This window comes from Osmerus mordax, chromosome 12 (assembly GCF_038355195.1).
Source record: "Osmerus mordax isolate fOsmMor3 chromosome 12, fOsmMor3.pri, whole genome shotgun sequence".
NCBI classification, from domain to species: Eukaryota; Metazoa; Chordata; class Actinopteri; order Osmeriformes; family Osmeridae; genus Osmerus; species Osmerus mordax.
Window position 1 is genome coordinate 3272300 of NC_090061.1, and position 27525 is coordinate 3299824.

Below are 27525 nucleotides of genomic sequence, written 5' to 3' on the forward strand. Positions count from 1 at the left end.
AAGAATACTGTTAGAATTTCAGTATTTTTCTGCTTTACTTTCTATATGCACTATTTGCAAAGTTGTTTTAGACAAAGGTGTCTACTAATAAAATATAAAAGTAAAATGTAACATTCACAAGGTGTTTTGTTTGTGTTTTCCCAAGAGAACAGCATACCAAGGGCTGTTTTCTCCTCCTCACCAGGCATCCTAATTCTTAAAATTGCCAACATATTTATTTATGCCTGAAGGGCCCTTTTAAATGTAGCATTCTTTTACCCAGCATGGCAAGACCCTCTAGTAACCTATTAACCCAGATCCTAGTCCCTCAAAGCCCACACCGTGTGTTGCTTTAAACACTTATAGGCCTATCCACAACCCACTTCCTTTAAGACACAAGCTTTAACCCTTGAATCTCAAAACTGACGAGATGTGTTTATGTGCATGTGTCAACCTATGCTTTCCACATAAACCAAGCCGCCTCGGCCTACCGCAGGTTACCAGCATGTTTAGATAGATGATGCCAAATTGATGCAGGATATATTCACATTTTCAAGGAGAATAATCAGTGGCCCCCTGAAGCCTGTGTCTTGGACTAAAATGAGATGGTTGGAACTTAACACAAAGGAAGAAAATTGCTGCAATTACCTAAATTCCACAGACTGGCTCAACTGACTAAGAACAGCTACTCAATATGCACTGTGACAAGTGACAACGAATAAACAGCTGCATGAAGCTTTTCTACAGCCTCAAGGAATTATCTTGTGAAACAAATCAATTCCACCTAAAGACTTAGCCTAGTTGTACTTTCTTTACCTTAATTCCATTCGATTTTCTAAGCTGTGCTTTTTAATGGCTTTTTTTTATGGCATATTCTACGAACACCTTGATGAGGCACCATATCTCTTAAACCGAGCGGAACTAAAACCTGGTTTATTTATTTTTTATTTTTTATCCAGTGGCAGCACTGACGAAGTTGTGAAAGGCGATTAGTGTTTAAATAGCCTACCTATTATGGAAGAAGAGCTTGGTTCAATGTATAGATTTTCTTATCTCTTCTTTGTGTCCGCCAGGGGAACCTCTAATACACTTAGAAGTGAAGACTGAGACAACAGGTTAAAAGGATATATAAGTATTTAGTGTAAATACAAAAATTAATTCAAAACAAAATATATATATCGGGGAACGGGCATCGTTTTCCACTTTACAATTCCATGTTGTAAGTCCTCAGGTATGTAGGCCTACTTTATAAAAAATATATATAATCCGTTATGCTCACACTGTCAGTCAGAAATTCCCATTTTCTATCCGAAATGATGGCGACTTGGGGTTGTAAAACGCCATGTCCCGTCAGACATTTCGTCGGCCCTGCGTGTTGCTCTGTATGCAAGGGATAGAATTTGAGAATGTTTGGAGGCGGAGAGACTGGTTCAGTATTGAACCGTGTCGCGAACAGGAGGAGTCGCTGAGAGAAAGAGAAATGCAGAGGCGAGGATGAACGAAGTGGAGATGGTAATATAATATTCGCAAATGCTTTGTATTAAGTATGCTGTCGTTTCTACGTGCATAATGAAAGGCGTCAGGAAAGGATATTTGCAACTAAAAAGCACGAGGCGAAGCGCGAGAGGTGAGAGGAGACGTTGGGTGTTCGAGACATTTAAAACTGTAACCTGAAAAATCAGCAAACGTGCCACAAACTTTAAGACATAGTTGCAATGAATGTAGCAATTTTATACATTCGGTTTGTCGTCGAATTGAGTTTATATCGTATTTTGCATGTCACTGTTGTTGGCTGTTGATTGAAAGGTGTAGGCAACATTCTATCCCGTATGGAATGGGTTAGTTTTTTTGCTCATGATACAATACTGTTCTGTAGCCACAGAAGGTTTTGAACCACATTCTGTTGCACATCACAGTTGATTAGTCTTTCCGACCATGTTAAGCGTTTCTTCTAATTGGTTCATTCGTTCTCTATTTTTTGCAGTTTTATTTCGGTAATTTTGAAATGGACCCTTTGTCCGATATTCCCTATTTCGTGCCATAGCTGTCGGGTTGAGTGATGTTTAAATGGGTGTTCTAAAAGAGGTGGATAACCTAAGATACAGTTGATGGCTGTATTAGGGCTATTTCAACGTATTTGTCATAGTGGGAAGAATATCTGTATTGTCCTTAAAAAACTCACTTTCGCCACAGTGTATCTATATATTATCATGGGGTTGGGGCACATCAGTGACGCTGTAGTAGGCGGAGTGAAGGGGTCCACTCGTATTGAATTATTTTCCGTTCGGGACGGATGTGAATTGTTTGGAGATTTAAAGCCACATAGGAAAAAGTAGAAAGGAAAAAAGCTAGATCTAGGCGATGGAGAAACAGTCCAAATAATTCACAATAACTTATCCGATTCTATCCCCTTTAGCGCTGAGTTTATTACCAATGCCTTTCTTTGAAGATGTCCATGTGCTGTTGAGGATAATCAAACGTGAAATTACACAAAACTAGTCTCAAGTTTGTTCCTTTTAAGGTCTAAACCACGTCTTTTTTTGTCTCAGGGAGCAGCGACCAGTGACCAGCCGCAGTTCTTGGAGGTACTGAGGCAACCCTGGCAGCCTGCAGCATGTTAATGTAATGGAAACAGCATCTGTGCCCCAGTTAGCCACCAAAATACATAATCGGAAACATATCGGTACCGTCCAGCGCTAGATGTATCAAGCTGTGGTTGAGTTTGTCAGTGGATGCATACGTAGCCCTGGGCCCTGTCATGCACAACACCATGTTAAAACAACAAAACTGGAATAACACTGAGTTCTCTGACCAGCCGATGAGAAAGCCATGGAAAAAGCTGGTGGAAAATGTATGGTATCAACTTAAAAAGTGATTCCCGTCATCCCTTCTCTCTGAGACTGACCCACAACTGGTTGTCTTGCCTTCTGCATGACCCTGTTTACCTGTAAGGAATCCTCAGTGACGACTTGGCTGTGCTAAGGACATCTGCTATCTACTCTGGAAGTCGCACGTAGAGCCAACAAAATGGATACTCAGATTTGCAGCTGGCCTTCGTTGGGTTGAGAATGTGAGGGCGATGGGACAAGCCCTATGAAACCATAGCTGGAACAGCAGTATATCAAAATGGCCCAAACCAGTTTGCTGCAGGGGAAGCGCTTTTACTGCAGGGAGTGGGTGTTTCACAAGATCCAGCACTGCCTCCAGGAGAAAACCAACAGTCTGAGTGGGGTGACCACTTCCCCCAGGCCCCTGGCCTCCACATCCCCCAGCACGGGTGCTTGCAACCCCACCGGAGGGAGCTCCGCCGCAGGCCCAGCCAAGGGGACAGCCTGGGGGGTGCTGCTGGTAGGGGGGCCGGGAAGTGGGAAGACTGCCCTGTGCACAGAGCTGCTGTGGCCCACCTCTGGCCAGGGGGCCCATCGGGGCTTGCACCAGCAGTGCCTGGCCTTCCACTTCAGCCGGGCAGACGACTCGGACACCCTGTGTGTGGGAGGCTTCATCCGGGGCCTGGTGGCCCAGATCTGCAGAGGGGGTCTGCTGCAGGGTTACGAGGAGAGGGTCTGCGACCCCGACATCCAGAGCGCCCTGCAACTTGGGGAGTGTGAGAGGAACCCCTCAGAGGCCTTCAAGAAGTAGGTGCAAATCCATCTACTCAGCACTCCTATCTGCTCTCTCTCTCGCTCTTTCTCTCCCTCTCTCTGTCTCTATCCCTGCATTCCTGTCTGCTCTGTCTCTCTTGCTCTCTCTCTTTCTTTTACGTCTCACACACTTCTCTTCATCCCGACCCAGCAGTCTCCCTGCCCCTATCCTTTATGTAGTGTTTTTGTTGTTATTTCACCCCCTTGTGCAGCGTGCTGTGTGGGACTGTCTCTGCCAGGCCATGCTTGAGGAAAGGTCAGTTATTTTAAGTGGAAGCCAAACTCAGGTGGCTGAGGGTGGAGGAAGAAACGGCGTTTGAAGTATTGTGCTGACAAGCTGGCTGGTTAGCTGACTGGCTGTGTGGTTCACTGACTATCTTACCGACTGACTAGGTGGCTTACTGGCTGGTTGCCTTACGGGCTGGCTGCTCTGTTATGATGAAGTGCACATGTGGAAGTCAGCTCTGACTGTACAGTTTGACATAGAGGATCGTGCCCAGGCTTGTCATACTATCATGACTGAATGTTTTTGTAGACTGGGGCTTTAAAAGGGGAGCTTTATCTGCCATGTGTGTAAGTTACTCGACCGGCTTGTCGACACATTGTGGTTCAGGCAGTGTGTGCAGCATGGGCTGGAATGCAGCTCTGAACACACATGCCTCTTGTCTGGACATCTGGTGGCGCTTACTACACCTTCTCAGCTTTGCACGGGGGGAGAAAGTAGGTCAAACGTTCAGCAAGGTAAATCATTTTTTAAATGGTCAACAGAATCATTGATTTAGCCCTGGGTCATTTTCCCTCCTGCAGGGGAGTCACAAAAGTCTCCTTCATGTCATCCGCTCCTGATGCTTGGCCCTCAGATCGTGAGTTGGGTTGAGTTGGACTGTGAACTCTGTGATAAAAGGCAGGATATTCTCTTCACATAAACAAAAGATTGAAGGTAGCTCTGGCCAGTGTCAAGTGAACGCAAAAGTGAACTCTTTTGTAGACAGTCCCCTGTCGTTCCCATGGCGATTCAGTCCTCTCAACCACTTGATGCCTGAGACACTGAGCACAACAGACCGTGCTATCAAGGAAGATCACAGCCATTCGTTTGTGGGGTAAATATGCACTTTGGAGAATGGCTTATCGCCGTCTCGGGTGTAAAAAAGCATTTGGGCACCATAGTGCTCAAATAATCTGATAATCTGATGGGCCCTTGGCGACAAAGATGCTATCAGATTCCAGAAACCTGGAATGTGGAACCTCTGTAGCGCAGCCAAGATTCCGCACTCTGTCTTTCTTCTCTGGCGTGTGCAAATCACACTTTTACACCTCATACGTTGAAGTGTAAAAAGGATATAAAAAAAAAGGATTGAAACCTGTCTAATTTAACCTACTTAAGGGATCCAAGTTTTGCTGAGGGTGAAAATTAGATTTTCATCTGTGGACAGGCACCACATTTTAGTTTTCTGTTTTGGCCTAAAATTCAGATGTACTGTGCATTTGAAGCTCATCTGTCAAAAAGCCTTTTTATTACAATCAGCATCAATATCTTTTTTCATCATTAGGGAATCAAGCAACTGGGTCAGTGCTCACAGATTGACACATTTCACCAGTGTCTCACCTGTGTTTTACACACAGTACAAGGTCTGGGTTAGAGGTCTGAGTCTGGCTGAGGTTCTCTTCTCTCTACTACCCAGGGTCTGGGATATGCAAATGTCCAACACCACGAGAGGCAGGGACACGCAAATTACTGCCTTAAGCGATGAAATATGAACTATAGGGAGGGTTAAGAGCTTGATCTGAACCATGTGTAAAACAGGGAGTGTCCTTTTTTTAAACAAAATGTTTTGTTGACCATACAGCCTTTTCCCCGAACTAATTCAATACAGCCCCCTCAAGGGAACATGCTATATATGTATATATAAAACACAGGCTACATTTCTGCAAAAACGGTATTCCATTAAGTAAAGATCTTGTTAAACAGGCCAACGTTGGAGTGCCTTTGGGGCTGTGATTCTTCAGCCTCATCACTGACAAACAAGCATGTTTGTTGGCCGTAATCACCGTTTGTGTGTTAATGCATTAGAGCTGGCAGTTGGTGTCTGTCCCTCCAATGCAGAGCATTCGTAAACATCCACTCACTCTGCTGTTTCAGTCACAGGAGCATTCATGACATCACATCGACTATTTTACTCATTTCGCAGACGCTTTGGTTCAAAGCGACAGAGTGCATGTAGAAAGTACAGCAGAAAATGTGGAGGTTTTGTCAAGTGCGTCGTTCCAACAGTATTTCGGTGGCGAGAGTCAGGGAACAGTCTGTATTCACCAGGCACATTGCAAATGATCCCCATCCCAGCCACCAGACACAGTGCGACATTAATATCTCAACGACAGTGAAACAATAACTAGTACAGTTCGGTAAATACAATGTCAATTTTTAAGTGCAGCATCAGACGTGTCCATGGGTTCTGTTTCTTACCAGATGGTGGGACATGATCTCAAATACAACATGTAGAAAGAAGACAGATTTGTAAGTATTATAAGAAGTCGCGAACTGGTAAGTGCAGCTTGTTTGGTGGCCTTGGGCCAAGGAAGAGCAGTGAGTTCTTGCTTTTTTCTGTGTTATGTTGGTGGAGGGTACACACAGATAATAACCAAGGCCTTTCATGAAAATACAATTCTGCTATGTTATGACTGCTGTACTTGAAGGGGATGCATATCTGGCCTCGTTTGAAACTCTCACACATTCTGTCTCTGTCTTGTTTAGGTTTATTCCCCAGGACAAAAAGGCCCATACATAAATAAGTGGAATTAACATAGCTGTTTGGGGCCCTAAAGGCTGAAGGCACAACCCCATACTGCTGAAAGGGCAGGGTGATGTTTTGTTTCAGTGTGAGCTTCTGGCTTTGGTTTTCAGGAGTAGTTCATTCATTAGATCCTAGTATTAGTCATACAAACCGTAGCTAACCAGACCATTATTGCTATGTTTTGTTCTTGTAGATGGCTCGACTAAGAATATTTTCCAGCTGTAATACCATGGAGTTGACACAATTTCAGTGGTGATTTATAACTAACACATAACTGTCAGATCTTCTAAACTCCTTACTTGTCAGCCAATCCAGATCAAGGTTAGCATAATAAAAACATTATCACTTAGCTTTGCCTCTAGCAAGCACTAAAGTTCATTCCATCAAATCTGTATCTCAAAAAGTCCCTTTATTTAGTTTAGAGATTGAGGACCACAAACAACTGCAAAGATAGTCATATTGATGTTCCTCATATAACCTCGACTAGTTCTGCCTGCACACAGTCTCAGTGAATTGTAGTAATTCACTTATAGACAGGTGTTGCTAGTTCAATTCTCTGCTGTTCTCTGGCTGCATAAAAAACAGGGGACAGGGGGAATGCTAGCAGGGATGGGGGGAATGCTAGCAGGGATGGGGGGAATGCTAGCAGGGATAGGGGGAATGCTAGCAGGGACAGGAGGGATGCTAGCAGGGACAGGAGGGATGCTAGCAGGGACAGGGAGGAAGCTAACAGGAGGGAAGATGCTAACAGGTGTAGCGCCGCATGTTCATCCTGTGGCTCATGGCTGCAGAGCAGTCGCTGCAGATTAGGAGATCCTTCTACAGGACGCCGCTGTGACACGTCTCCTACTGGGGGAGGCAACACCACTGTGGTGGATGCCATGACTCAGCAATCTGGAGCCCGCCTCTCTGTCGCTCTCTTCCTATTTCTCTCCCTTCATCTCTCTCTCTCTCTCACACACTCTATCTTTGTGTCTTTCTGTCTCTCTCAGTTTTTTTCTTTATCTCCCTCTGTCTCAGTTTTCTGATTCACCAAATATTACACCCAGAGCTGGGATGTGCCCGGATGCTTCTGTTGGAAGGAGGGATGCTTAACGTCTTCAGAGCCTGCATGCCACTTCTGAGGAAAACCTGGGTTCTTCTGGGTTCTGTTTGCAGAGAACTGGGGCCATTCTGTGTGAGGAGAACTGGGGTAGAAGCCGGGGTCACTCTGTGTGAGGGGAACTGGGGTAGAAGCCGGGGTCACTCTGTGTGAGGGGAACTGGGGTAGAAGCCGGGGTCACTCTGTGTGAGGGGAACTGGGGTAGAATCTGGGTCCCCCTGTGTGACAGGCCTCCCTCTCACTCACAATAACGCACGAACAGTCATGCTTTAGCCGGCATGTCTTGTTGTTTCCCATCAGTGTTAAACCCAGCAGACTTGTCATTGTCCTGACAGAGAGAGTTGTTACAGAGCGACTGTGCTCCGTGTGTGTATGGAACTTGTCCTCAAGCCAAAATGTAGCAGGGGCAGCAGGAAAAAAGAGATGGGAGGCGGAGGGGTTTGGAGGGATGAAATTTCAGATTCCACTGACAGTGTTGAATAACTGGGCAGAAAAGCATAACGCGTCGAGGTTGAGAGGCGCTGGAGAGCAGAATCATCTGGGTGGGTTTAGTTTTAATACTGGGATTCACTGTACCACAACACCAATCCATGTTTAGGTTCCCTCAGACAAACGGTAAACTGAAAGGATTTAAAAATTCATGTTTATTCTACTATCACTTCCTTTTTGAGATAAAAATCAAAACAACCTTGGGATTAGAGTTCAGAGCAGGGTTCAAGTTAAGTCTGCCAGTTCAGTCCAGTTCAACAATCCAGAAGTCCCTGGAACTGCAAAGGAATGAAAAAACACAAGAGATCTGATAACTGGACTACATATCTTCATGCCAGGGGATTACTGTTAACTGTTAAACGCTGCCGTTTATCAGACATGTCAGCAGGGTTTGTGCTTCGCGCGGGGCTTGCAGGTGGTTGAGATGCACAAAGCTTCAGAAGTGTTTTTCCACGGTGTTTCTCTGCTCTGGTTGACAGTGTTTCTGAGAATGCCCCAGAGCTATGGCTCTTTGATGTCGATTCTTTACACTTCTTTGACAAAGTGCTCTCTCTGTTCATTCCTCTGTTTATAGCGTGTACTTGGTTCATCTCCACAAACCGTCTCACAACCAGTCTCATTCACGCACTAGTCTGTTGATTTCAGCTTGGGTGGGTAGCAGTGTGTGATTGATGGATAGAGGGCCCTGTTTCCCCTGTTTCCAATGCTTCTCATTTTCCATCACACTCTCATTTTCAGTTTTTGGTATGTCTGAGGAAATCGTTCTGTTTGTCTTTTAAGACCTCACTCCAAGACGGAAAATAGGGAGTTCATTACTGAATGTCAAGGAAATAGGAAGATTATCTGATGAAACTGTTGAGAGCTGCTAAGTTCGAACACAGCGCTTATTACCCTCCTCCAAACCACATCTCATTGTCTTCCTCAGCTTGATTGCTTCGAAGATGATGACTGGAATTACATCTTACGTGATGTCACAAAGAATAAAAAAACATGTGCCAGGAAGAGCAGAGTTTTGTGTTTCTCTCTTTTCTCTCAATGGGTCAGCTGTTGTCATGCCCCCCCCCCCTCACCCTCCTGACTACAAAAAGAGCTGACCTGGCTTCCTCTCTCTTCCTGTTAAGAGTTTCTAAACAAAGCGATGGAGGTGTTCCATTAGGATTGATCCTGCTAATTAAGAGTCTCCTTGTGTTTCACCTGCAGGGGCGTTTGTCAGTTTGTGTTTGACTCACTCACCTGACGCCTCTGCCTAAAAAGAGGCCGGTGTCAAGGCCACACACACACACACACACGTACTGGACCGGAGCCACGGTCCAGGTTGTGAGGGTGGGGAGACGTCCGGAGGCCCGGCCTGTAAAATGGCCACTGTGAAATGTGTGAAGACGTTGGCAGCCTGCCTGCTTCTGCCAGTTTGCTCCAACGTCTTCATGAAGCGTGGCAGCGAAGGAGGCCTCTCTGCAGAAGGCGGCCGTGCTGAGGGATGGGGACTGCAGCAAAGCAGATGGCTACTGCATCAGACACGATTCACATACCCTTTTCTCTGTTCTGTAATGGTAACCGGCCTCAACTGTGGCACATGTCGTTAGGCAGGGAGAACCGAGAATAGCCGTGCCCGGGGTTCCACGCCCACTGTCATTGATTTCCACTCAAATTATTGGCTTAGGTATGTTCAAAGTTAGTCTGGTTCACCAGACCATAGCTGCCACTCTCATTTCAAGCACTTTTCTTTCTGCAGGCTTGACTTTTGTCAACTGCCTTTCTGACGGTGAAGCGTTCTGAAAGCGTTTTGATTTGAATGGGAAGAATGCTGCTTTGTTTGGTCCTCTTGCTGTCACTGTGGATTTGATTGTCTCTGCAGGCGACGTGTCTGCAGTTGGGAGGTCTGAACTCCACAGATGGACATTCCTCTGGGCCAGACTCCCAGCATGCATCGCTCTCGGCCCGGGCCACGGCCGGCAGGGACAGGGGTTGGCCATGATTGTAGTTTGTCAGAGACCGGGCCCTTTAGCCGTGCAGGTGGATGTCTGTGTGTTGTCCTCTCTCTCGTTCTCGCTCTTTTTTGGGGGAGTTGCTGATGTTAGACTGGTTCTGATACTGACAGCTGTGCTCTTTAGATTTGAGCTCTAGTGTGACTGCAAGGAGCGTTTTAAATTAGTCTAATGTGGGACTGGCGGGGGCATACATAACTATGGGCTGCTGTTATGGGAATTTAATTTAAAACAGCAATATGGTGGTGTACATGACTGGCATCTGACTGGCCGTGTACATGAGGACTGAAGTCCTGCCAGCAACAACACGAGTGGAAAAAAGTACAGTTGTGCTTCCGTGGCATTTATGGCTGCGGTGCTCATTAGCATTCAAGCAAATGGGGTCTTTGCGTTTCCCTTCGGCTCATGTTATTTAAAGGTTAACACAGCGTTAAAACCCCTTGGGTTTGTGAGTTTAGTGAAGTATTTATTATTGGTTATTTTAATTGCCGTTGTTTTATTGGGTCACACCCTTGTTTGAGGGTAATTTTAGGTCATGTAAATGTCACATGGGTAAATTGTAAGGAATTCAATGTGTACAACTTAAACTGAGCAATTTTCCCTCTTTTGTCCTCTCTCCTTTCTCTCTTGTTTCTCTCTCTCTCCCTCCTCTCTTTTTTCCCTCCACTCCCCTCCTCCCCTCTCAGGTGCGTCCTCCTCCCCCTCCTGAGCTCCAAGCCGCCCCAGCAGTCTCTGTTCCTCCTGGTGGACTCCATCGACGAGGGCTGTCAGCTGGGCGAGGGGGAACAGCGCCCCCCTCCCGGCTCCCCCAGGACCATAGCCGAGCTCCTGGCCTTCCACCACGAGCTTCTCCCCCCCTGGCTGCTGCTTGTCTGCTCGGCCCGGCGCCAGAACAAGACCATCACCAAACTGTTCACAGGTAAAACGCCTGCGCCCTCACGCTCTTCCTCAATTCTTTGCTGTTCCGCTCCGATGTTTAACGCTTCATATAGTGAGTACTTGTGTTTGTAGGAATGTAGACACTCGTGATGCAAAGAATGGCAGAAAAATTCTGTTCAGAAATGGTGTTCCCTCACAAAAGAGAGTCTTGCCCTGGTGGCTTTGAGAGAAATAAACACGTTTATTTTGTGATTGATTCCCAATTTATTTCATGCCTCTATTTATTCTGCGGCGAATCGTGATAAAAGGCTCGTTTAGACAAAGCACCTGTCGCGTCGGTTGATAAAAACACTTATTCAAGCGACATTTTAACATAGCGAAATGCTCAAAATTAGGTCCTGACACAGAAAGCCTTGAGATCCTGGAGCCGGGTGGAAAGGAGAGTTCCTCGATGCGCTGTGACAAGCTGAACTGGAAGCCATTATCTAGTTGTCAGAGAAGCAGCCTACTATCCCCTGATGAGCACAGAGGCTGGCATAACATTAATCAAGGCTGGAGAGTGTGGGTGTGTTACTCACCCACCAAGCCTGCGATGGTGTCCCCACCAGCGCAGGCTTGGAGTGTGGGCTTCACAACACCCTCCACAAGCAGCAGGAAGGATTACCTAACAACCCATTCGAGTAGCAACTGTTTATTTTTTTTGTGCTTGGTTCAAGAAGTAATTGGCCAGAACTATGTGGGTAGGTGTTGGTTATTCTGCTGTGTAAATGGGGTGTTCGAGTTTGTGTTGGGGTGGAATCAGAAGGCCAGGAGAAGGCTTTGAGTCTCGGTCGCTGGAACTTTTATTGCTGATAGTTTACCCTTATGTACTGTGGCACACTCCGCCATTTGGAATGATACATAGATTTTAGTTTTACAGATTGAAGACAAGCTGATTTCTTTCTTTCATAAGTTTATTATTGCATAGGCAGAGAGCTGAACAAGGGGTTCCTGTCAGTGTTTGTGGCTGACTGGAGTTGTGAGTCATGTAATGTTATACTCACAGTTACACTTTGGCATGATAGTGATTAGAGATGGATGGATGGATAGATAAGTACTTGCCATGCCATAGGGGATAGTGTAACATAGTTGTGTAAATGGGGTTAGTTATTAGTGGTGAAGGGTGTTCTTTCCTAGAAGGTTTGGGTCGCGGTGTTCAGACTGTAGACAGACCTACTGGTGGGTTTGTTTTGCTGCAGCGTTGCTGAAAAGACCGTCCACCTCAGAGCAATCTGATAAGCTGAAGTTTATTGACTGTGTTTCGTCAGTCGATTTCCTTCATCTTGCCTTTCGATCAATTATTTATTTACCTCCAGACAAGGGCCGAACCTGTGTCAAACTACTGACAATTAATTTGGCATCCACGGTTAATACCCTTCTAGAAAGATCCTTTACCATTTATTTGAAAATGAGTTGGATTCTGCTGCTCTGTCTCCCTGAAGGAGAGAATTCGCCCGGAGTGTATTTAATAATGTTTTATTAAAGTCCACTGGCCCTTTTAAGAGAGAGATGAGAGAGACAGGAAGTGGCAGTAAGACGAGATCCCCATGATATGTCCTGTTTTTCCCGGGTCAGGGACGAAAGCTCACCGTTCATACTTCCTTTACTTGTCTTGAATGGATTTGAACGATTGCAACTGCCACGACATGTTGTGTGTCTGCAATACACAAACTGACATTGTAATTCTGCTCAACTGTCAGCTGCATTCCTCCTGTATAAGGGCTTGCTTTTCAACACTAGACTTAACTGTCAAATTGTATTTGTCATATATTTGTTTTTGTTCTTTCTTGCTAGCACACATTGTAACACACTATCACACCGTGTATCTGTTAGAAGGAAGTGTGTATAACTAGTATTCTTTCTTTTATGTCTTCTTCTTTCTTGACCACAAGGTTGTCTTTCTAAGCAGCCCGTGTTAGAAAAACAACCCACTACTCCGGGTCAAATTACAGTGTTGTGTCTCTCCAATTATATTAACGTTATGAAAGAAAGAGAGACACAGAAACAAAAACAAAAAAAAACGTATTGCCGTGGAAACCGTGGGTTCTCTTGCAACTATGGTTGCAGGGGTTCTGTTGCTAAGCATGGATGATGTTGTTTATCCAGGGAGCAAACTTGGGATTCCGCAGCCCTTGCTCAACTGTTATTCCTGGTGTCTGAGTGCATGAGAGGAATGCGCCGTGGGAAGCGCTGCCACCTCAGAGACCCTGCAGGAAGTATGAACCCCTCCTGCCGCCCCAGAAGACTCGCATCCGCTCCCCTCAAACCTCACAAACCAAGAATGTAGCGTTTGTGAGAAGGCCCCTGGCGCTTTCTAACCGTCCTTAAAGGCTGAGTCAGATCGGGCTTTAAAAAAAAATATAATGATCCCGGTTCGGCGGGAGCATTGCACACTCATAAACAGTGAGATTAAGTGTGGCTGTTATTCATTTGGCCATCCAAGTTGATGAAGGGGGAAGCATATGGTAGAAAATGTGTCAAGTCTGCCTTTTCATTCCCGCAGCCAGGAGGCTTCTGGAAGGTACTGCCCCCCCCCCGACCCCCGTCCCCGTCCCCGACCCGACCCCCCAGGGCTACTGGAAGGCTATCAGTGGGGAAGCCAAGTGGAAACACTTAGGCAGCGATCCTAGTTGAGTAGAGCTGGGTTGCGTTTGTACCCATAAGAGAGAGAGGGGGATGAGGAGAGAGGGGGATGAGGAGAGAGGGGGATGAGGAGAGAGGGGGATGAGGAGAGAGGGGGATGAGGAGAAAGGGGAAGAGGGAGACAGAGTGAAAGGAGAGATTGAGAGAGAAGGAAAGATTGAGGGAGTGAGAGGAAGGGGGAGGGAGAAGGAGAGAGTAAGAGGAGAGAGAGGATGGCCTGGGGGGGGGCTTTTAAACACACACAGCAACTCGCCACCACTCAGACATCCATCACAAGGCTTTGCATCTTAATGCATCTTTTCCTGCCTTCTGCTAATAGAATATCTCACAATATGTTTCGCCTGAAGAGGATCGGCAATGCCAAGGGGGGGGGGGGGGGGGGGAATAAATAACAGCATTAGATTACACTACGTCTTCGGTGTGTGTTTTATACGCATTAAGATCCGGCTGATGTTCAGTCCATGGATAGCTGGAGGTAAATGTTGATGTCTCCTTCTTCGTTTGCTCCGCTCACAGAATACGCCTTAGTCATCTTCCTGACGTCAAAGTCTTGCAGTCTTCATGGAGGATGACTTGCTGACCGTGTGGAAACTCAGTGGCACTGAACTGAAATGGAAATGACATGGGCACCATGTGCCTCATGCAGTCTGTGGCTGAGCGTCGACACACTGGGTGTGCACACACTGTGAGCACACCCATGTGGGCGGCCCTGTGTTCTCTGGTGCTATGAATAGCGACCGTAATGAAGGCTGACATATTTTCGTTTTTTCTTCTAAGAACATTTGTTTGAGGGCAAACTGCTTTCGGGAGGCTTTCCAGCTTCCTGTAAAGGGAGATGTCCTCCTATAGAGCTGATGTATATCCATTATTTGTGCATGATCTCCAGTCTCCTCCCTAGCTCTTTGGCGGCACATTACACTTAACTTCATGTGTCACATTCCTGCCTTAAAACCACCTCTCAACAGGGCAGATGTTGATGGGGAAAGGGTGTGTGGTTGCTTGTTTCCTAGTCTAATTTATCTTAAGGGAAACGTTAGCCTACTGCAGTGGAGAGTGGTTCCTCCTCCTCCTCCTCCTCCACCTCTCCAGCGCATGCCATGAATGGACCTTTCTCTGCCCAAGGCCAGATGACAGCTGTGATTTACCACCTCTGATCAGGGGGGGGGGGGGGGGAAATCCCTGTCATCCTGTTTTGGAGCGGGCCTCCTCACCCTCCACCCTCGCGCCGCAGCACTTATTCTCTCGTCCACAGAGCCTCCTGTGGCGTCCGCTCTCCTCCCCACACAAGGTGAGAGCCGCCCGGCGTCTCCTGCCCTGGAGTTTGCTTTCTCGTCTTTTTTGGGCAAAGCGAGCGACCCGACCGAAGCGACTAGGGAGATATTCTGGCGGGGGACAGCGAGAGCTGTTTAGCTCTGCTGAGCCAGCGGAGGAATGCTGCCCCAAGGAGAGACAGGAGACGCTGTTTAGATCCTCAGACGTCCACTGTCATCACAGATGGTGTTTGGATCCGTACACGCGCTGTCATCGGCGCGTAAGTGTCATGGATGGACGAGGCTTGGACGTAAGGACCACCTGACGGTATTCTAAGCATTTGCGAGAATTCTCATCAAAACTAAACAAAAAAAAGAGATCCCTTTCATTCACCTCAGATATTGTCTCTGAAAGATTCAGATCTTCACCTCAAACGATTCAGAACCGTTAACCACACTGTTGTTGACGGCACACACATACAACATGTAAAGATTTCTAGGCTGTGAGACTGCCTGTCCAGCTCTGAGCCAAGCTGAAAGCAGTTATAATCCCCATGAATACTGTAATTTACCACAGAGTAGTCTGACAGCCAGGCTAATTACAGGTCTGCTCCATGTGTTTCTGGAACACCTCAGGTGCCTCGCGGCTGAAGCTCCGTGGTAGACAAGGCAGACGAGTCTTCGCTCTGTCTTCCTCCCAGTTCCTCTCAGGTGACGGTTGTATGCTCTCTGGTCCTGCCAGAAATGCCAGTCTGACAGACTAAGATTGGTATGACTTTAGGGTTCTTTTGTAAAAGAAAAAGCATGTCTGTTCATGCTTTAATTTAAGGATCTTCAATTAGGCCTTCGTTAGATGATGGGGATTATGAATGCCTTTTTAGAAAATCCCGGCGCGTTTTTCGGTTTGCCTTGCTTGGAAGGTAGAAAGGGTTTGTCCCTCACCGTCTTGACTCGCATGCCAATGATAACTTTGCAAGTACCTGACTTAACTGAGTGCTGTGTGTACATTCCTCCAACTGAGGAGTGAACTAAGGGAGTCAGGTGGCTGAGCGGTGAGGGAGTCGGACTAGTAATCCGAAGGTTGCCAGTTCGATTCCCGGTCATGCCAACTGACGTTGTGTCCTTGGGCAAGGCACTTCACCCTACTTGCCTCGGGGGAATGTCCCTGTACTTACTGTAAGTCGCTCTGGATAAGAGCGTCTGCTAAATGACTAAATGTCAAATGTAAAATGTAACTGAGAACTAAAAGTCTGCCGTGTGGGCATGCAAACCAAAATTGTCCCCGCTGCAGTAGCAGGTAGCTGGCTCATTTGAAGTGACTTGCTAGTTAATTAAACATGATTGACATCCAGGAGTTGAGTACATTATTGTGCACAAGAACCAAGCTGTGATTGGGGGATGGGGGGGGCCCCCAAGTTCATTTAGAGGTCAGTTTTGGGAGAATTTCAAGTTGGTGGAATGTGAGCAAATCTCCAGCCCTTTCCTTCGACCAGGTACTAGTTTCCCCAAAAAACAGTGCAACCGAATAATGTCTTATTTGAATACATTTAGTCATTTAGCATATGCTTTTATCCAAAGCGACTTACGAGAGAGAGCTTTTACAAAAAGTGCATATGTCAATGATCATAAACAACGAGATGGCCCCAAAAACATTGCAGGTAGCCAAAACATGAAGCATACATAGTGAAAAGCAAATAAGTGCCAATGGTTGGAACCAGAAGAGCATGTAGTTAAACAAATTTCAATTAAACAACATGATCCTCGAAAGCGCTAGTGTACCTGGAGGAAAGCAAGCAACCATAAGTCCCTCAATAAGTGTCATTGTGTTCCTGGAGCAAATAAAGAGAGTTGAGTATGACTCAAGTTAACAGATCATGGGAAAAGATCATTATTCTGTAGAGGTGACAGATATTAATTAGCCTAGATGACTGGGTTTTTAGTATTCCCACGAGCCTGTGTTTATTGACATTGAGCTCTTCAGACTTTGGGCTGTCACCATGTGTGTTTTGCGTTCAATTCTAGTGGGTTTAGTGTCTGGCCTCAGGTTGATCTGTATGAGTGACAAAACTCTTAAGAAGACGCTCAAATATAACCTTGCAAGGTGTGGCACAACTAAGCCGATGTATGTCTGATGGGAGTCAGATGGCTGAACAGTTAGGGAATCGGGCTATTACTCTGAAGGTTGCCGGTTTGATTCCTGGCCGTGCAAAATGACGTTGTGTCCTTAGGCAAGGCACTTCACCCTACTTGCCTCGGGGGAATGTCCCTGTACTTACTGTAAGTCGCTCTGGATAAGAGTGTCTGCTAAATGACTAAATGTAAATGTAATGCCCACCCAGGTTAGCTTCTCGATGCGTTCACACCTCTCTCAAACTTTGTTTCATCGTCTTGGAAAACATCTCTGTGATCTGGGTCTTGGCATAAGTAATCCTTGAGAGTTGTGATGTGATTGATGAGAAGGGGTATTGCTCAGTGGTAGAGCAATACCCAGCATCAGATTTATAGGTTGCAGGTTCAAATACAACTGTACCTAGCTTTGAATAGAACCGTCTGCTAAATGAACACATTATTATTCATATGTTTTAGAAGCAGGTAAGGCTTTATTTCTTGTTGGAGGTAACAGGAGGACATACTTTAATACAGGACTTGATGTTCTTACTCGACAGTGTTTCATCTATTCACCTGCAGTCTTTTCAGTTGATGAAAACATGTTACAACAATAAGGTGTTGCCTTAGCAGACACTTTTATCCAAAGACCTCTTTGACATGCAGGTAACTGCTCTACCACAGAGCTACACCTACCCCCTAAACCTATCACTTGCCACAAAACAGGTCGAACTGGAAATCCTCCCCTTGTCAGTGAGGTTCACTGCAGGACATGTTCGGGCGCGGCTGTTTCATCTGTTGTCGCCAAGATGTCAGTCTGCCAACTAATCTTTAAAATGTTTATGTTACCTCTTTCCAGACCCGTCGGATGCCTGTATTCTAAAATGTTTTGTAGTTCCGTCCGGTTTGTCAGACTGTGTGCAGTTCAACTAATGCTATGAGAATGCTAAAATACTGCACAAGTATTGTTCTTACACTAGCTACACATTAAAACACAAATATAATGTACATTCTCATGTGCAAAGAAGATCGTATCAGCAAATCATTTCAGCAGTATTTTCCAATGAAATTCCAAGGTACTTTAGAGTGCACTTTACTGTTTTTCTGTGTGTGTGTTTAGAGTCAAGGCTTGTGCACATAGCTTGTGTTTAGCTGGCTGGCTTTATGTTCTGGAACCCACTACCCTGCAGCTGCTGAGCAGCCACTAGTGCAGGGGAGGCTAACTGGCGGCTTAAAGAAGACAGGCTGGGAGAGGGAGGGGGAGGTGAGGTGAGGTGAGGCCAGGGGAGGGGAGGAGAGGCCAGGGGAGGGGAGGAGAGGTGAGGGGAGGGGAGGAGAGGCCAGGGCAGGGGAGGAGAGGTGAGGCCAGGAGAGGAGAGGCCAGGGCAGGAGAGGAGAGGCCAGGGCAGGAGAGGAGAGGCCAGGGCAGGAGAGGTGAGGCCAGGGGAGGAGAGGCCAGGGGGGAACAAGAGAGGCTATGGGAGGAAAGGTGAAGTCAGGACGATAGTGGCCGGGGAGGGGGGGGGGGGGTACAAGAGGTGAGGCCAGGACAAGAGAGGCCGGAGGGGGACAAAAGAGGACAGGAGAGGCCAGGGGAGAAGAGGCCTGGCCTAGAGAGTAGCTTGGGTTTCTGTTTATGTTAAGGATCTCATGACTTCAGATCGTTTTTTTTGCTGAAATAATGTGTTGAATTGGACATAGTGCTGGTCCGTAGGCTGGCTGATGGACCTGTTGACCCTGCTTCTTTATTCTAAACACTCACACACTCAGGCTCACGCACACACACTACCACACACACTCAGGCTCACGCACACACACTACCACTCACGCACATGCAAACCCTCTCGCACGCACTCGTTTTGTCATCTGAAAAATTAATCTGGAAGGTAAACAGTTGGCTCTTTGTGTGTGCAGGGCTGTGTCTGTGTGGTTCAGTAACGAGGAGCAGCTGCTCCTCTCGCCCTGATGAATGTGCCAGTTGTTGGTTGTTTAGTAGTCGTTCACCCCCCCACCATCCACACCAACCCTCCCCCAGCCCTCAGCTACCAACTATTGTTTTCCAGTATGAACAGTCTCCATGGGCTAGGCTGACAGCCAGTGAGACCTGAGGAAATTCCTGTTTTGGAAAAGGAACGCCAAAGAAAAGTGAAAATGGCTTCTGAATCGTGTCACTTCCTGTTTCACCGCCGTAGGGGCAGTGCAGAGCTTATTCGTCCTCGTGCCCTAGAGTTCCCATGTCCCATGACAGGAACAATAAGGGTGTGCAGTGGCAGCTCAGCAGAGATCCAGGCCATCTGAAGGGATGTCTGGGATGACTCGAGTGGAAATTGTAGGTCAGCTTCATCCATTTACAGTAATTGAATAAAATAAAAAAAGAGAAGCTTTTTTGGCATGTTGAGACTGGAGGCTCTCCCTTGTTCGTTTCTTTCTTTTCTTTGGGCCTCTGGGTTTTCAAAGCTGTTTTTTTTTCTTTCTCAGGCTTCTGCATTCCTCTGTTCGTGTTCTTGTGTTCCCCAAACATGGTCATTATTGAGATATTCAAATGCTTAGTTTACACTTAACAGATGTTTTCGAATGTTTACATTCTCACAAAGAACTATATAAATTGAGGGAAACAAAATATACTACTTCCTACCGCTACGCCTCGCCTTTGGCTTCTTCTTCACATACATAGTGGGTAGATGACCCGATGTGTATAAATCGAACATTAAACAACCATTAATGCAACATTTCATGGCACTTGGACCGACAGGTTTCAAAATGGGCTCCTGGGTCATAGCCTCGTAGTTTCTCACTACACTGTCTCTCTTCATGGCGTCTTCCTTTTCTCTGTCAGGGTTTCCTGCCCCAGCTGGATCTATCCCAACATGCAGAGTGGAGGATTAGGGGAGGGGGGAGGGTCACAGACCCTGGGAGAGCCAGTGGAAAATCCTTTCGGTTGCTAAAAAACTGTTGCCAACTCTGAGGTTGGGGTCGTTGGGTTCTCTTTTACATAGTTTGTCATCTAGGGTTGGTGACGTTTTGATGGCGATAGTATGGGTGATACCCATGTGTTTTTTTGGTACCATTTATCAGATGGGCTTCTGTGTTCTGGACTGTAGTTTGGCATGATTAGTTGTGTGCCTGAACTGCAGTGACCAGCATGGTCACATTTCACGAGGTGACAAGCATGCATTCAGCTCGGTCTATGAGGTAACAATGTCCTCTATTCCAAGGGTTCCTCATTCTTCCCCTCATTACTCTAAAGGTGTGGCTCTATTGCCCAGGTGTGGGATACAGTTTCATAGTCCTTTTCCCAAACAATAACCATTACTGAATGGGATGTTGCCCTGGGCATTGTGACGTGTGTGTGATATAGTGCTAAGAGAATCTTTGCAGTTGCATAATTCAAGACAGATTAATTTACATTAAAGAGGGATGTGCTGGAATTTATTCTCTGCAAGGATGATTTATGTTGTTTATACTATCCTTCTCCATTCAGGAACATCAGATAAATACTTCAGAGTATTTGTTTTGTGTGTTGGGTGTGTTTTAAGTTGTCACAGAAATGTTTTAATTTGTAAAATGCAAATTTTCACCCAACCAGGGTAGCAGGAAATTAAACCATCTTTTCTGGCAGGCTGTTTTTCAAACTACCAGGAAATTAGATAAAACTGAAGAATTAAACAGCCTCTTTTCCCAAAACAGGAGGCTAGTTAGACAAGAAAATAATATCAGTAACCTTGTGGAAATGTCTTGTGAACTTCCTCTCTGCTGCTATAAGACTGAAAATAAAACTATTAGTAAATGTCCTTCCTGCCTCGTAATCTGTAGCTAAATACATTTTTGAGAGTTGATTATCCTGAAAGATGTGGATGGAACTGTGAAGGTGTTTCAAGTCAGGAAAGATAAAGTGGCTTTGACACCAACTGTCTTTTACAACACCAATTACACAAGTAGTTTTTTTGATAGTCCTTTAAAAGATCAGCCATGCAGATACTGAACTCCTATTGATGCGGTGCACTGCCAGAGACTGAAAGGGTCGTGCTCTCAATTCCTTTGAAAGGTTTTACTTTAGCCACATAGCTTTACCACTAATTAGCCCGCGTCTACAGAAATTAAAGGTTGGCATAATAGAATTCTTCAAAGGTAAAAGAACACATTTAAAAATGAAATGACAAAGTTTTGAAGGTCAGACCCAATTTTCCTAATTATAGAGTACAGTGAAGAAATGTTGGTCACCTCCATATGGTCACAATAATTTTTTTTTTACCCAATGTAATAATACCCTGGTGGTTATACATTGACACATTGCAAAGTTAATAATCAAGGACAGGATTTCTTTGCCATTCTTAAGGAAAATATCTGAGACTAAGAATGATTGCGTTTGATCTTGTTCACAGAGTACTGGGTTGTTAATTCGTACATTTTCTTCTCTCTTTTCAGGATTCCGAAAGATCAGCCTGGATGACCTGCGCAAGGCGTACATCGTCAAGGACGTGCAGCAGTACATCCTGCAGCGACTGGACCAGGAGGAGGCCCTGCGACAGCACCTCACCAAGGAGACCGCGGAGATGCTCAACCAGCTCCACATCAAGAGCAGCGGCTGCTTCCTCTACCTGGAGCGCGTGCTGGACGGGGTAGTGGAGAACTTCATCATGCTGCGCGAGATCCGAGACATCCCCGGCACTCTCAACGGCCTCTACCTGTGGCTCTGTCAACGGCTCTTCGTCCGGAAACAGTTCGCCAAAGTCCAGCCTATCCTCAATGTCATCCTTGCCACCTGCAGGCCTCTCACCATCAAGGAGCTTTATCACGCTGTCTGGACCAAAAACACGACTCTTACCATAGAGGATTTTCAGAAGAAGATTGATATCCTCTCTAAGCTGTTGGTGGATGGCCTTGGAGGAACCAAGATCCTATTTCATTACAGTTTTGCTGAGTGGCTCCTGGACGTGAAGCACTGTACCCAGAAGTATTTGTGCAATGCGGCAGAGGGTCACAGGATGATGGCCATGCGCTACACCTGCCGGGCCAAGCAGCTCAAACCGCTGGAGGTGCAGGAGTTTGCGCTGCATCTCATCAACTCCAACCTGCAAATCGAGCCTTTCAACCTCGCTCTGTGGATGGTGTGGAACGGCACGCCCGCCAAGGACTCCCTGACCACCTCCATCCCCAAAGAGCAGGAGGTGCTCCAGCTGCTGGTGAAGGCAGGAGCTCACGTGAACAACGAGGACGACCACGCCTCCTGCATCATCCAACAGGCGCTGGAGAGGGAGGACTCCATTCGGACTTTGCTTGATAATGGAGCCTCGGTCAACCAGTGCGATTCCAGCGGGAGGACATTGCTGGCGAACGCCGCGTACAGCGGGAACCTGGATGTGGTGAACTTGCTCATTTCCAGGAGGGCAAACATGGAGCTGGTGGACAACCATGGGCAAACGGCACTTACCCTTGCAGCAAGGCAAGGTCACACTAAAGTGGTGAACTGCCTCATTGGCTGTGAGGCCAACATCAACCACACCGATCATGACGGGTGGACCGCCCTCAGGTCAGCGGCCTGGGGAGGTCACTCAGAGGTGGTGTCCGCTCTCCTCTACGCTGGCGCCAAAGTCGACTGTGCCGACGCCGATAGCAGGACCGCCTTGAGAGCCGCCGCTTGGGGAGGTCACGAAGACATCGTCCTGAACCTCCTGCAACACGGGGCGGAGGTCAACAAAGCGGACAACGAAGGAAGGACTGCCCTCATCGCGGCGGCGTACATGGGGCATAGGGAGATCGTCGAGCACCTTCTGGATCACGGCGCGGAAATCAATCACGAAGACGTGGACGGCAGGACGGCTCTTTCCGTCGCCGCTCTCTGTGTGCCGGCCAGTAAAGGCCACGCCTCTGTGGTCAGCCTTCTCATCGACAGGGGCGCAGAGGTCGACCACTGTGATAAAGACTGCATGACTCCCTTACTTGTAGCTGCCTACGAAGGGCATGTTGACGTGGTGGATCTGCTGCTTGAAGGCGGTGCGGATGTTGATCACACGGACAATAATGGGCGAACACCTCTCCTAGCCGCGGCTTCGATGGGTCATGCCTCTGTTGTCAACACCTTGCTTTTCTGGGGGGCGGCTGTCGACAGCATCGACAGCGAAGGAAGGACGGTCCTGAGCATCGCGTCCGCTCAAGGGAACGTGGAGGTGGTACGTACTCTGCTGGACAGAGGGCTGGATGAAAATCACAGGGACGACGCAGGCTGGACCCCGCTACACATGGCTGCCTTTGAGGGCCACCGCCAGGTGTGTGACGCCCTCATCGAGCAAGGAGCACGGTGCATAGAAGTGGACAACGATGGTCGAATCCCTCTGATACTGTCTGCACAGGAGGGCCATTACGACTGCGTCCACATTCTTCTGGAAAACAAGTCCTGCATTGACCAGCGAGGCTACGACGGGAGGAATTCCCTCAGGGTGGCTGCACTAGAAGGTCACAGGGACATCGTTGAACTGTTGCTGAGTCACGGTGCTGACATTGACCACAAGGACGCAGATGGACGTCCGACCTTGTACATATTGTCACTTGAGAACCAACTTGCCATGGCAGAGTACTTTCTTGAAAACGGAGCCAACGTGGAAGTCAACGACACAGAGGGAAGGACGGCCCTCCACGTATCCTGCTGGCAGGGACATGTCGAAATGGTCCGGATGCTGATTAACTATCACGCCGACGTGAACTCCTGCGACAACGAAAAGAGATCCGCCCTTCAGTCCGCCGCATGGCAAGGTCACGTGAAAGTGGTGCAGTTTCTGATCGACAACGGCACTCGCGTGGACCACACCTGCAATCAGGGGGCGACGGCGCTTGGCATCGCTGCCCAGGAGGGGCACATCGATGTCGTGCAGATACTTTTAGAGCACGGGGCCGACCCCAATCACGCCGACCAGTTTGGACGCACCGCCATGCGAGTGGCTGCAAAAGGGGGCCATTCGCCGATCATCAAACTTCTCGAGAAGTACGGAGCTTCGAGTGTCAATGGCTGTAGTCCCTCTCCGGTGCACACCATGGAACAGAAAACCCCTCTGTCTGTAACTGGGAAGATGCAGTCCCTTACGATTAAATCCAACAGCTCTGGTAGCACCGGGGCTGGGGAACTACAGTCGTCAGGACGCGGTTTACCCAACGGACCTGTTCACGCTTTCAGCTCCCCATCGGAATCTCCCGACTCAACTGTAGACAGGCAGAAGTCCTCTCTTTCAAACAACTCTCTCAAGAGTTCCAAAAACTCTTCCTTGAGGACCACTTCATCCACTGCCACCGCGCAGACCGTGCCGATAGACAGCTTTCACGGGCTGACTTTCACGGAGCAAATACAGCAACACTCTCTGCCTCGCAGCCGAAGTAGACAGTCCATCGTCTCCCCCTCCTCCACTACCAAGTCCATCGGTCATCAGCCAGGTTCTCCGTTGAATGAATTTGACTGGGCTCAGGTCAAGCCCGGTCTGAAGTCAACCAAAGGTAGTAAAACAGGAAACGGCACTTCGAATGGAAAAGGGGGATCTGGAGATAAGAAAAAGCTCAAGAACAGTGGCTCGAGTCAGGTTTTGGAGTACGAAATGACCCAGTTTGACAAAAGGGTTGCTCTGAACAAGTCCGTGGCAAACATTTCCGTGAAGGATCCTCATTGCAAAATCTTGGTCGGTGGGTCAACACAGCAGGACGGGGCCCCGACTCCAGAACAGTTCTTCTTCCAACAGCAGAGCTGTGCAGAGAAGAAGAGGAACGGCATAATGACCAACCCTAACTACCACCTTCATGGCAATCAGGTTTTCCTAGGGCGCGTCTCTGTCCCCAGGACTGTACAGGGCAGAGGCCATCAGGACGTTCTGGAGAACTACCCCATTGGGGAAACTGAACTAAGCCTTAAACAAGCCCTGAAGCTGCAGATTGAAGGATCTGATCCTGGGTTTAACTACAAGAAGGAGACTCCATTATAGCTGGTAAGGGGTGTGTTTCTTGTCGTTCTAATCAGTGCTGGTGATTTAATATTGATAATGTTTAATGTACACTGGCATTATTGTACTGTTTGTGTAAGTTGTTGAAATATCGAACATCCATTAGTTCAGACTTTCATTCATTTCAACATCAAAGTAAACGTAAAAACCATAATGACCGTATAGTATACAAAATAAATGTTAAAGGTGTTCCTTGCTTTGAAATAAAGATGACAATTTCTTAAGCTGAGCTTGATATTTTACTCCTAACCATCATTAGTGGAACAGTTTTTCTTAACTTGTTTATTGTATTTGAAAGAATTTAATTATCTGGCCAAGTACTTACATTTTCCAACCGAAAAGCTAATCTAGATCGTCATCCTCATACCGTTGCAGATGTCTCGAATGCCATTCATCACGCAGGCAATGGAAGGAATGTGCCAAAGCAACCATATTCATCTGCATAAGAACCGATTCGTGTTTTTTCCACTCCGGTGGGACGACTCAGACAACCTAGAGAAGAATGTTGACTGCTGCACAAGGCTTACATGAACTGATACTTCGATGTGCCTACATCTGTTACAGCCTCAGTCTAATCATGCACACTATCATTTTAATTTAATGTATTGATATTTAATATGCAGTGTATGCACTTTTTTAAAAGAGAGAAAATGACAGACATGCATATGTTCCGTCAGCCTGTCACTCACCCATGTGTTCCTTATCAAACCAATCATTCAAAGGAAATATACCTAGTTTTTTTTTCTTCATGTTTTTTGGTTTCCGGCTGCAATTGTACAAACACTGACACCAATGTTCCGCAGAGTACATTGTCACCTTTAACCAGAGAACATCCAGACAACTCATGGGATATGTTCAACTCATCAATACTCTGCCTATCTAGAGACCCAAAATAATCTGTGTTAACCTTGTTATATGTGCTTAACATATGTTGTGTGTAATATGTTACTAGCTATCGCAATTTACTCAACAAGTATAATCAAGCATATTTATTTTGGAGACAAGCCACTTGTTTGTATTGTATACTCTTATCTTGGTGCTGTGTTCAAAAGTTGCCTGCAGTTATTTTGGTGATCTCAATACTTTTTGTTTGCAATGTGCTTTGTAGTATTAGAGAAATCAGAGCGAAAGTAAAGAGTTCATTGGAAATATTCAACCCATGTGATTTCATTTTGTCCCTGTGGGACTCATTTGTTTTGTTTAGCAGTTTTATTTTTTGTGTGCGCATTTAAATTGATATTTAAGTAAACAAGTTGTGTACTGTCAACAGTCTGATGCTCCATGCAGAATTCTCAAGCAAAAGCAATGTTAAAATGCATTCATCCCCAGAATCCAATGTAATGTAAAACCTGCAATGCAAGACAGAAAAGCTTGCTTCTCTTTTAATGGTTGTGTGGCTGGTTGTGTTTTTCTTGTCTGCATATTTTGGATATGAACACAAAGCAAAGTGTTATGGTCCTCCCTTCACAACCGACACAACAGACTTGTAAACTTCGGTGATATTTGGGTTTTAAAGCATTGTTTGAAATGTATACGTGTCAAGCCAAAGTTAAACCAGCAGTTGTCTCTCCTAGCAACTGCAGCGCCATTCCTCAAGATAAAACTCCAGAGGGATCGGAGGGATGTCTTTTGAGATGGTGCTGCTGGATCTAAGACATCTGTTTCTCATGGACGATCTTGGGGCTGTGTTAGCATTTAAATGTCATAATTGTGCTTTTCATAATGTTAGAAGTTAGCTGTTCTTGTGCCAACTCGGAAGAGAGGAAGGAGGGGAGGGGAGTGGCCTGCTATCGCATGCACAAACACACCATGCATTAACCCAAGTCACATCTCTTGGCTTCTCAGTTTAGCTTGAAGGTATGCCATGAAGGTTTAATGGAAGGACTGGAGTATCAGTTCTCAACACAGTATTCCGAATTATTTAGCCGTCTTGTCAAGCAGTCATTGTATTATTGCCTGTGTTTGTCTGTCACATTGTTTTGAATTGACCTTCGATATTTTTATTGTAAATAGCTTAACATGTACATTGACCTTTTCGTTTAAAAAATATTTCCTGTACTATATTAAGCTGAATTTTCTGATGTATATTGAAGTGCTTAATAAAACATATTTGCTTTAATGCTGGGAACTAAAATTCTCTGACTCTAAAATCGCTGCTGACTTATTTTCTGTTTATGTAAACTAATAATAGAATATGTTCTTCAGCAGTGCATCAAAATGTACATGAAATAGCCTGATAAAGTGCACATGAATACTAGTCACCAAAACTATCATGTGAGTTGTCCTTTCATCGTGGTCATGTCAGGGTATATCTTGTGTATGTATGATATCTAGGATAGATAGGAACAGCAATTATCTACTGTATACAGAAACTAGTTTGTAAACCTCGCAGATGTCAAGCCAATAACGACCCTATTCAGTAGCTGTTAGAGAAGATTAAGAGGGAATCCAAAGATCAACATACAGAAAAGGGGTAAACTTCTAACTCACAATGTAAAGGTACAATAGTTAAGACTTTTTCAGTAAGAAATTAATGTTTCGTTCTCATTAAACATGTGAACTAATGAGGCCCTCAGAGTTGTTAAGCAACATGGATGGCTCAGTGCCAGTCAAATGTCAGTTTCTAATTTTGGAGTGGCCC

The 27525-nt window shown here is 46.3% G+C and overlaps 1 protein-coding gene across 1 annotated transcript; it reads left to right on the forward strand.

The window, feature by feature from the left end:
* Positions 1-1417: 1417 nt before the first annotated feature.
* ankrd50 (ankyrin repeat domain 50) lies at positions 1418-27004 on the forward strand. Its single transcript, XM_067247599.1, has 5 exons — positions 1418-1491; positions 2529-3614; positions 10675-10907; positions 21331-24869; positions 25260-27004. Exons 2-4 carry the CDS (start codon positions 3106-3108, stop codon positions 24864-24866), a joined length of 4278 nt encoding a protein of 1425 aa, XP_067103700.1. The 5' UTR covers positions 1418-1491; positions 2529-3105; the 3' UTR covers positions 24867-24869; positions 25260-27004.
* The last annotated feature ends 521 nt before the right edge of the window (positions 27005-27525 follow it).